The sequence below is a fragment of the Haliotis asinina genome, chromosome 3 (assembly GCF_037392515.1).
Source record: "Haliotis asinina isolate JCU_RB_2024 chromosome 3, JCU_Hal_asi_v2, whole genome shotgun sequence".
Classification (NCBI taxonomy): domain Eukaryota; kingdom Metazoa; phylum Mollusca; class Gastropoda; order Lepetellida; family Haliotidae; genus Haliotis; species Haliotis asinina.
Genome location: NC_090282.1, coordinates 79,144,176 through 79,156,465, shown reverse-complemented (window position 1 = coordinate 79,156,465; position 12,290 = coordinate 79,144,176). Strand labels below are relative to the sequence as shown.

General features: G+C 38.8%; 1 protein-coding gene across 1 annotated transcript; it reads left to right on the top strand.

The window, feature by feature from the left end:
- Nucleotides 1-2,050: 2,050 nt before the first annotated feature.
- LOC137279068 (uncharacterized) lies at nt 2,051-10,977 on the top strand. The gene is made up of 7 exons (XM_067811545.1): nt 2,051-2,096; nt 3,584-3,619; nt 3,865-4,255; nt 4,539-4,963; nt 7,162-7,316; nt 9,773-10,005; nt 10,524-10,977. The coding sequence occupies exons 1-7, from the start codon at nt 2,051-2,053 to the stop codon at nt 10,975-10,977; spliced, it is 1,740 nt and encodes a 579-aa protein (XP_067667646.1).
- The last annotated feature ends 1,313 nt before the right edge of the window (nt 10,978-12,290 follow it).

Sequence of the window (12,290 nt, the reverse complement as noted above, 5' to 3'; positions counted from 1 at the left end):
TGTCTCAATAACTCGGTTACTGATTTGGTTCTGTGTTTTCTAGAATTGTCACCATGTAGACAGAGGGTGGTTATCGAAACCATCCATAAAAACTGGACTGGTCAGCTGCATTATGATCTGTATCGATTGAACATGAAAGACTCTGATTCCTGTGACTGTGGTAATGCTTGTGAAAATGTTCGTCATTTCCTACTAGAATGTAAACTGTGCAATATTTAAAGGGATGAATTAATGTTGAATTTTAAAAAAAGTATTGTAGGGCGCGGCTCTCCAATCACATTGTCATTCATGTTATCTGTAAGTCCTGATATGACCACGTTTTTAAATGCGTGCAAACTTTCATTTCATCAATCAATACGTTTTGTGTGATCACATAAGTTGTGTCACTTCCTCTCTCTCTATACCTTTCCTATCTCCTCGCTATTTGTTTCCTACGCTGCATGTAATTGAAAATCTATGTATGTAAATATTAGTGAACGGGTATTTTAAGTTGGATAACTTGTCCCCAATCCCTTTCACATTTGTGAATGAAATATGCTTAAACCAAATCAACACCTGGACTTAAGATGGCATCCTGAGATTGTGTTGACCGTTAAGGTTCCCTCTGACTGTCTTAAAAGGCAGTTTGCAGTCGAAGGATACACAACCTCATGCCATGACTGATCCCCTCCACATGTTGTCTTGATGTTTATGGCGGCAAATCTCGCTTGTTGTTGTCTCCAGACATGCACTCGACAATCTACAATCCGCAAAATCACCCTGCACATATCTGACAATTGGGTCAGTGCATCAAATTCCAGTTGGATCTGACACGACGCTACATCAATCGTTCACGCATGTGCCGATGGATTAGTTCAGGCCGTTTTATTTGCCTTCTGGCATTGAAACCTGCTGCTCTGAGGCGCCGTCTAACAGTCTTGGAGGAGAATCTCTGATTGGTGTGCCACCGGTCTCTTAATTTAATCGAATTTGAGAAGTGGTCTCTCCTAACAATCCTCAGAAGTCGTCCGTTCTCTGCTATAGATGATATTTTCGATCTGCCAGATCTCGATCCCTTACATCATTCATTGGCTTATTATCGAGTGGTGACGACCTGTTCTTCTGCCTTTAACTCTCAAAGACATTCCGCTATCCAAATAAGCTGCCATCGTTCGGCAGTAGGGAGGCGACATCTTGAATTACGTTTCAGTTACTTTTGATATAAGAACACCGAGTACACTGCGATCGAAGTTCCAGACTTTAAAATCACTTTCCACTTTTAACGGGTGTCAGTGAACGAACTTCAGCAAATGCACATTTTCCATGCTTTATCATCTCTATCTAGTGACAACAAATCTACGAATGATCATTGTTACCAAAATCACATATTTGTGAAAAAATATCGGTCATACTAACAAAATAATGAAACATGAATTTGGTGTTGATTATCTTTTATCCAGGTGTATACTTCAAATTGTCGGTCACTCATTACGGACCCCGTCATAATCAAATGCGTAGGAAGTTCGTAAACGTAAGAAAAGGAGAATAATCACTCACAGATATTCTGACCTGCCAAAGATACACTTCAGGTGAAAAGTACCTCCATGGTCTATCGGGAACAGATGACACCGTCACTTCCTGTTGTGTCTGTATCACATGCTCCCCACACAATGAGCATAAAAGGCAGTCTGTAAACAACGGAATGATAGCCAGACAACCCAGTTACACTGCAAGACGTCTACTGGTTTCAGTGAAACCCGAAAGGATGTGTAAACGTTGATTTCCAACTGCTACATGCTGAGATTACGTAATCCATTACTCTATTCCATTTAGAGGAAAGAATGTCATCGTACCCACATCTTGACTAAAAAGACGAAATAGGTCTTTCAACTCGCCTTTAGGTGTGTGATAATCTCGAAAAAGATCTATATATCTACGAAATCTCTGTTACCTCTGTCCTAAATGACTTGCCATTTACACAGTCATCAGAGTGCTGAGAATGGCTGGAGGGTGGCGACCTGATATATAACGGAGTGGACGTTGTTGGCTTAAACGAGTACAGTGTGGCAAGATGTTTTCAGTAGTCTTTCCACTTAGCTTACTGGCTGTCTGTGCTTGTAAGTATTGTATTTTGATATTCAGCTACTTTATGTGCTCGTTCTAATATTGCATATGAGTCATTCTCAAAATTCATGCATATTTTTTATGTGTTACACCAGACAGACTGAAGTCAAAATCAATAAGTCCTTTATTGTAACTAATTCAACTTAGTTTATTCTACACTGTACTGTATTTCTTTATTTCTTTATTTTTTTATTTTCAAGTAAATGCGTCACTACCGTAGCATAATCCAAAAACTGCACTAACGATTACCCGGTCTTTTGATTCTAATTCATGTTTGCTAGCAATGATAGTGAGATAGCGGCCTTGATTGGATCGTTGCAGTAGTGACAATATATACTGTCTCAGTGTCACTGCCGTAACATGAAGTCTTCACCTGTATTTTACAAGACAGGGAAATCTTAAGCAAATCTTTTACCTGTTTTCATATTCTTCATTCTAAAATAGGTGACTGACAATTTTCCTTACATTATCCTTTAAAGAAAACATCTCTACTGTTGTTGTGTCAATTCCATAACAATTATTTCCAGTGTCCTCGCGGTAACAATATAATTTTCCCTATTTAATTATAACTGATTTATCTGATTATGTCTGGATTTGTAGTGCAATAATTTTACGTAGTACACCTTCAAGTAAGCATAATGCAATTCATATTCTCATTTTGAAATTTTGGTTACATATTACTTTACATTTGCAAATCAGTTTTTTGGAGGGCTTGTTGGCCCCTTTGAGCAATTCATTAGCGATGTTATCTCATGTACAATAAATGACAATTATCTTTAAATTGTTCTTTTTAAAATGACGTTACAAATTTTATAACGGTAGTGACGCAATTTCATGAAATTTCTCATACAAAGGGTAAAATATGAAAAATGAAACGTTGTTAACCTTGCATAATGTATGTTTTGTATATTCAAAATACAATGATTGTAATCAATAACATTTCAAAGTGATACAAGAAAACAAAATTTACATCTTTGCCTACATAAAAAATAATGACTCATACATTCAGCTACGTGTTTGCTAATTATAATTGTATAATCGATGTGTTAACGGCCGGTTGAGATTCGGGGTTAGAACAGGTCTCTATTACCCAAAATAATCGCGATTAGTCGCGATTAAACGAATAGAGTGGTCTTTAAATTGCATATTACACACTGCCTTGGATTTGGCTTTGCAAACAGATGACTTATAGAATAAAGAAAATATGCATTATTTCTAGTATCAGTTCCTGTGCAGATGTTTGTATGTCGACATGTCAGTAAATATACCCGTAACATAGGACTCAGGTACGTAAAATAATACTGAGATATCATTGTGGCTCATTATGGCTCATTGTGGCATCATTCGAATGTGATATGATAACCCTTGTCACTTTTTTCCTTTTGTCCCCCTTAAACCATATTTCACATCTTTGCTTTGTGTTTCTATGCTTCATAGTGTCATTCAGTGAATACAGAAAAAAACCTTCTGCACGTTTTAGATGGATCTCAAAAACCCAAAGCCTGTGAAGGAGTAGGTAAGTGATTGTAAGTGCAAACCATGTTAATTTGGGTCCAGAGGTGTAACTAAAGCTTCAGGTAGATCGATGATCTGATGTCGTTCAATGACCACCAATAAGCCAGTTCCGGTCAAACAATGTACTCACAGGAACTGAGCAATATAGTAAGACTTGTACAATCGATTCTGCTTTAACAGAGATTTAGTCTGCGTGTCAAAGGGGTTTTGTTGCTTCCATCAGTGGCCAGTTTCTCCTTGATACAGGTAAACCGACATTTGGAAGTCCCGGCGATGTGGCTACCATAAGTAGGTCTGACGGGGATGATATCGTTGTGGCTCCAACTGGATTAGCTTCCAGTGGGACCTATGCAGATGTCCTGTACTTCATCAATGGTGGAACAGCTGACGAAAACCTGAACACAGTATATGCCATAAACGCCGATTCAGGGGACACAGCTGGAGGCATCAACATCACAGACACAGTAAATGTGAACTGGCAGGGATTGGCTGTCCAAATTTGCCCAGGGGCAATGGATGGGTACTGTATATACGTCCATGATGTTGAAAGTAATACAGTATACATCGTGCAAGAAGAATCTAATCCGGCTTCTTTCGTCAGCAAAGCAGCTGATAAGACAATCGTGTACACCTTCAAGTGAGTATCAATTCAAGTGAGTATCCATACTTTGACACTAGAACTATTTCGTATTCTTGTAGATTCTTGACATTTCAATATTTCATAATATCTACGCTTAAAGATGTGTGCAACTGTGTTAGTTATTTTACATATATAATTGGAGCACAGGACTGTTTTGTATTCTTGTAGATTCTTAACATCTCAATGTTTCCTATTTCACCTTTTTTCCTTCAGGTTTTATTCAACTGTGTTGGTTATTTTACATATTAAATGTGTCTAACAATCATTAATAATTTTCAAGGAATGAAGATCCAGGACCACGTAACAGCAGGAGCCTCTTTGTGGATTGTCAAGGTGATGTCTTCTTTTTTGACGATGCTGGTGGTGGACGTGGCGTGCGACTTTACCAAATTATTAAAAATGATGACGACACTTACACAGCCAACCCTAAACTTCAGCTGAACATCCCAACCGTGACGTTTGGCCCTGCGGCTGCTAGTCTTTCTCATGACTGTTGTGAGCTGGTTGTGAAGACGGAAGATAAGATTTACTATTACCCCTGGGTCGACATGATGCCCCAAAAGGAACATGCACGTCTTCTACCTGCTGCAATCAACCCTTATGGTCAATCCATTGCTTGGGCGTTAAATGGAAGTGGATTTTTTACCGCCTTGGAATCTGCTCCCCTGACTCTTTCCTTCAGTCCGAGAAACAAAAATGTACCAGGTGAGAACTGTTAATTGTCTTATTAGACGACACAAACTGTTAGTGTTCTCCCCTTTCTTAGCATATCGCATTACATAATGTTCAGAAAAAGATGTTCAAGGCACATGGTTGCATTTTAGGTGCTGGAATCCCTGTGGAAGATTGTAGTCTGATCGATGTTGAATATGGTACCCGTTTTACCCCTACCTTAGAACCTGTGTTATGACTAAATAACCTTAAATATGGTGCTTTATGTTACATTACCTGACGCTCAGGATTAATGGGAGAAACAAGTTGTAGTCGGCCCTGTGTTCTGTCTTTGAGTGAGGTATCATTGTTAAACTTTGGTGGGATATTTCAGATGGATCTCATTATGACACCACATAACCAGAGATGACTGATTCAATCATTCATACAAACAGACCTTTCTCCGTCCACCAACACTTAAAAACGATACCTGAAGTCGTTTAATTGACTAAACTGATTTCATTTCGACGGTAAATAAGTATTTCATACATTGATCATTTATCAGATACCTGCTCAACACCTCCCAACAATATTAATAATAGTAATAACTGGAAGAGAGGTACCCTCCTGATATGGCGAATTCTTAAATTCAGTACAGAGCTGTAGTATCATGTCCTTACACTAGAGGGCGCCAATGCAAGCAGGTCGAATCCACGCGTAGTCCTGACCTGGCACCCAATCATAATTTATTTCGAAATTTGAAGTCAAGTCTACGAGGGGAGGTCAAATAGTTTTGAGAACTTCTCGTGTCAGTATTATAGGGAGTCTTCCCGTTATCGCCGTATTCATACTGTGTGCTACAAGGGATGGAAATGTTCTCATGACTGGTGAATGTACGCAATACTGCTAGCGGCATAGCTGTTTCACAACTTTAGGTAGTGAGTTCTCAAACCTTTCTGACCTCCCCTCGTAGGATATATATTAAAGAGAAAAGTCGCATGACCTTTGCGAGTGGCCGGTTTCGTCCATGCTTTTTATTGGATATATATATATATATATATATAACATATATGATATATAATATATAATGTCCAAATGTGGTATCCCTGCTCCAGACACGATTTGTGTCAGGATGTGGTCAAGCAGGGGTCTTCTTTCAGACCATCATTAATGCAAACACAAAACAGAGAAAGTCAAAAAACAAAAGAGGAATTAGCCATTGATATGTTGGGTCACTCACAAAACAATAAACAATTTTCAACTATATTTAGGTAATCTTACCTCAGGGCTATATAACGAAAAGGGACCCGTGAAGGTCCCGGGGTAGAATAGGTCTTCAGCAACCCATGCTTGACACAAAAGGCTACTGTGCTTGTCGTAAGAGGCGACTAACGGGATCGGGTGGTCAGGCTCGCTGACTTGGTTGACACATGTCATCGGTTCCCAATCGCACAATTCGATGCTCATGTTGTTAGTCACTGGATCGTCTGGTCCAGACGCGATTATTTAAAGACCGCCGCCATATAGCTGGAATATTGCGGAGTGCGGCGTAAAACTAAACTCACTCACTCACTACAACTAAAAGACCTTTATCGGAATATCATTGTACATTTGTGTACTTGTGTCATGCTTTCGACAAAGATTGTACACTAGATCATCAAACACTGGGCGAACTCTCATGCGATGGCAAGGTCTGTACTGCAGCGAAACATGACGTTGTAAAATGAAGCAATGCTATGCTGTCTTTAGAGCATCGTCTACACCTTGTATTCCAGTACTTTCATATCATTAATCAGCTCAACTATACCTCAGTATGTATCGTTAGAAAAACTAGCTAACATGGCTGAAAATGTAATATGATATAGTGGACTGTGTGTGCGTGCGTGTGCGTGCGTGTGTGTGTATGTTTGTAAAGTATATACCATTTCAGTATGATCGTGTAGGACGTGAACAGCAATGAACTTTGCTCGTTCAGTGAGGCAGCATCCCATAAATCTACCACTAGGTGGATGATGATATTATAAACCTAAACAGCAGAGATATCATTTTACATGAAATGTTTGTGAGGGAAGTGAGCTCCAGTTAACTTGAGTTAGTCGTTCAGTATCTCTAAGGACGCCCGTACATAATTTGTGAAGTGACATAATCGATTCCATAAAACTACCACCCAAGACTAGCATGGATGAATGACGGAAACATAAACCTTCTACACAGTTCTATCATTTGACATAACTGACTTGGTATTTTTGCAGAAACCAAATTTTCCCTGGGTAAGGTTATTGGAGGCGTTGCCAAGCCTCCTTTCGTGGAAATAGCAGGCATTGCTGCCAGCAGAGACCATCCAGGAATCCTCTACATGATCTCGGACGCGTCAACCAGTTATATCCTTGTTGTTGATATGTGTCAGGTAAACTGAAATTGACGTATCTGAGACTGTTATCCTCAGTAAGCAACTACATCAAATTGTTAGAAGATGACAGAGACGTATAAATGTAATAGAACAGGTCGGTCGTAGGGACCATGCGTCGTAGGCAAAAAAGGTAAAGAATAGGTACATTCACTGAAGTTATTAACATATTAAACATACTGAAACTTGTTCAAAATTGACTTACAAATTGAGATTTGTATACTCAGTAATCAAGTACTACATCAAAGTGTATTCGCAATAAAAAATCATGTGTCCATGTAACAGGGCAGGTAGTTCATCTACATACAGATTACATGTTAAAGCGCAGAGCTTTGTAGACACGAGAGATGCAGAATAGGCACATTAACTGGCGACATTAACATGTTAAACTCATCGAGAGCTTAGCTTTACATATCCATCATAGTCTAAGCTAAAGTAATACTGTTCCTCGATATAATTACATTTGCAGAGTATGCACAATCTCTCTGCTTTAGTCTCTGTATTGCACCTGCCAGTTTCAATTCTTAGCTAGTACGAGCACCTGCAAGTACAGTCTCTACTCCCTAATAAAAGATTCTACGCAACTGAGGTTTTGAATTGAATATATGGTGGTTATCTGGAGCTTGATTGCATTACAGCATGTCAGTCGTGCTCATATGGAGACTTCATTCTAGAATGAAATTACGACACAAAATGTGAAACTTTATGTACATGCATCTTTTTCTGAACTGGGAGGAAAACAGAGCGTTTCCAATTTTCAAACCCAATTAATCGTATCTCTCCTTTTTGTATTTCCATTTGTTACGGTTAAGAATTTACCGTGACAAATGGAATAAAAGAGATCCCCTTGTGAACCAACAAAACAGAACAAAGACAAGTCATAAACGTTCAAATTGTATTATAATGCAACGAGAGCAAGGTATACAAAGTCACAAGTCAGTTTCACAATGCAGATTACAAATTCAATACAAGTGAGACAAGATCTAAGGCAATAGGTCACAAAATATATTTAGTAGTAAACTCACCAAAGTCTTGATGTGAGAGAGAATCATCTATGCAGAATGTAAACATTGCGATCGGTCTGACAGTGGATAATGTAGGTCAGGCGTTGACGGGTTTTGATGATCATGCGTTGGCAGTGATGTATCCTCCAGTTAATATGAATGAGTGTCGCCTTCAACTCGGCAACCAGCCTTTATATATATACTCAGTCATTTCCCGAAAGTTCGGGCACTTACGACAGTCGTCATCACTGTAGAATGTCCTCCAATAAGTCTCAGAGAAGTAAACACATAGAAAACTAGGAGCAGATAAATTCCGGAAAACCAGAATCCTAAAAGTATTGACCATCTATATATTAAAACGAAATGTGACCCATCATAATTGTTATTCAAAACACTAAACACTGTGACCCAATAATAATTATTACTGAATTAATAACAAAATATACAGAAAATACACACTCGTAACACATTGAAACAATAGAAATTTCCTAGTAAATCTACCTTGTTGCATGTAAATGTTTTTACACCAGTATTTGATAGCCATCTGATATGTGAATATGTACATTGATCTCCCAAACTGATCTCTGGCTACATTGTTAGAGGTTTATTGTATGGGTCTATGCAGAATGTTATAGTGCTTAAACGAGATATGCCTCTGTATCACGTTTAGCGTTTTGTTTTCTTTCAAACATGTTACAATTCTGTCTCTAGAAATATCTACAAACGACAGTTTTAATGACCTACACATGCAGTATGCTATAACAGTTCCAGAGAACGACAGTTTTGAGATAATTCAATGTAGCCATTGAGGTGGTCTATAGACGGGAAACACTACTGTACATTAAAGGCAACTGGCCTAGGAAAGGATTCGAAACCTAGTATGATTTCTATCAAACGCTGACATCCTTGATATTATAGCTTACTGACGCAACAATGCGTATACGTGTCAACAAATGTCCAGTTTAGTGGTAAAGGTATTATAATGATAATGGACATAGATTACAATTTTCATCAAACCTCGTAAAGAGGTTAGGAACCATTTTCGTAATCGCACGAATAACATATATGCTGCTGAACCATTAATAATTTCTATATGATACATGTATAAAAATGGACCTGCATTGTCCCTGGCAGGCATGACAGTTTCATCATATTCAAAAATGTAGAAATACAAGGTTACTTCACTTAATTCCACCTACGTATATAGTGGATCAATATTACATGATCAATTATAAGTTTCACGCTCCAAATATATATTTACATTGGATAATTTGGCTTATAATTAGCATAAGCTTCCATAGTAAGACCTGAAATAAGCTATTAAGAACTGGACCCAAAACATTTTTGAGACTAGTCATGTTGTAAGTGCTATGGGTAATTAACATGGGCTGTATGTGAGAAATATATTATGCATTATGCAGTTGTTAATATGTGAACCCCTATGTATTTCAGGGCCAAGCTATCTCGAAATACAGGTACGGTACCGGAACAAGCTTCTCGAATGTTGACTGGAAGGACATTGCTGTTGGACCCAGTATCAACGGGATGCCTGGCAAGAACAGCATCTATATCAACGACGGTGGTTCTGATGATGGTGGTCCTGTGAATATTATCTACGTTATTCCTGAGACTGACGAACCCTATGTTAACAGGATATTTGACACGGCTGTGCATATATATTACAGGTATTTCAGTACAATAAGGACTTAAGTTGCACAAAACATTGAGACATCGCTTTCATGAATCATGTGTAAGTGAACAGTATAAAAGGTATTAAAAGAAATGATTAGATTATTTCAAATAATTGTATATGTCTGCAGCATGCCCATTGTGCTGTCTTCATCCCGACGGCGTAGCGCATTCTCCTTCATCTTAGTTAAACCATATATGATATTCATTCTCAAGCCTTTTTTACGTTGTCAATTCAAACCTTAAGGTAGTTAGTGTACAGCTATAAATCCAGATGCTTGTCTTTGTCGAAGAGGTGACCAGATGGTGGTTATGCTCTTTAACAGGCAGCTATTTTCCAACTTTGGTATGGGTCGATCGGTCGCTGGATCGTCTGGTCAAGAAGCGATCATATACAGGCTTTCGTGACATGACTGGAATATCAAACAGCAAACAGTTCATCAGATGTGTTTTTTGTGGGTTTTCATCTTTGAATGAATTTAAAAACAATACACAGGGATTCTTCTTTTGCCAGATACCTTGGAGACAACTTCGAATCACACGCTGTGATGGTAGGGTGTGATGGAGAAATCTACGTGTTTAGCCGTGCGCAGAATTTCGGTGATCCCGTCAATGTCTTTCAACTGATAAAAACGGGTGGAAACAACTACTCTGCCGTTGTAATTGCCACTTTCCCTAATCCTTCCCTGTTACCTGGTCCAGAAGCAGCCGACATCTCTTCATGTTACGACGAGATTCTCGTGAAGTTCCGTGATGGCGTTTACAATTACAGTTTGAAAAACAATGACGTTGCAGGTGCCTTCCTTAAAGATGGGACTAGTCTACCGTACATCCCAGAGATAGATGGATCTTCTGTAGCAATCACGGCCGACTGCAAAGCATACCTTACCATCGAAGACCAGGAGAATTCCTTCCCAGCTCCCCTGAAGAAGTATGAGAGGATTTCCTGCTGCAAAAAGGAACATTAAAAGTATTTAATAACGCGACTAGTATTTAATAACACTACCAGTATTTAATAATCCGCTGAATAAAGCTAGTGATCTGCTGATACAGTGTATCTATTTTGTGTATAATCACCATTACGTTTTGACTGAAGGTTGTCTGCAAGCCAGCACTTCACTTGTCTGTCATCTCACGGATGTATAACTGGCAACCCTTAACTGCTTTGGTTTTGGGTTGAGTGTTGTGTAATGTTTCACTGAAAAATATTCCAGCAATACAACAGACTAGAAATAGTATATTCACAGAAGTATTAGAAAAGTAAACATATTCATTTCTGTGTAAGGACGTATGCTTCATTCACCACAATACCCAAAGTGTTACCGTTGTAATGTTCGCTAAACAAACTCTCCGTCCTCAACATTCTTTCGAACTTGTTTTGACATGTGCTTCGGAGTTTGTTCTACTGAATAACTTAACATTTCTCCTGAATCGTGCAACCCTTAGTTGTATATTTAGAGCTAAGTCTATATACTTGACAGACATGAATCCGACAGTTCAACCATAGACCTCCAAACAATGGACCTTGGCATTACAGATGCTAGAAATAATAATATGTCACCTTTAACCTGAGCCCTATTTGAAGAAACAACATGACAGTAGGCTGTCTAGACGACTGATGCCAACAGTCACTCAAACCATCAACTAATGAATTCGACAAGCGACTATCGTACCTCAAACTTACACTGTAAAATTCTGTAGTGGTATAAACACACACACACATATAAGAGAGGTATATATATATATACACACACACACACACACACACGTGTGTGTGTGTGTGTGTGTGTGTGTGTGTTTATACCACTGCAGAATTTTACAGTGTAAGTTTGGTACATGTATATACTCGTATAAATCCGGGTTAGAAGGGATCACCAGCAAGCCATGCTTGTCGTAAGATCCATATAGCGGGATCTGGTGGTCAGACTTACTGACTTGATTGACACATGTATGCTATTGAGTTGATGGATGCTCATGCTGTTGATCACTGGGCTGTGAGGTCCAGACACATTTACTGACAGACCGTCACCAATAGCTGTAAACGTCTGAGTGCGGCGTTGCAAAAGTGACAGACTGTACTTTCGGTAAACACCTCCAATTGTCCAAATGGCTGATTTAAAGTCATTGGACACTGCCCAAACATAAAGGAACCGCGCAAACTTCTGCCATCTCTGAGCTTTCCTTTACTACGCAAATTATATAATCCCTTGTAATGATAAGACATATCCTGTCAGACGCTGCCATCTGCAGTTAAGAAATGATTCCTATAGTTCTATTAGCA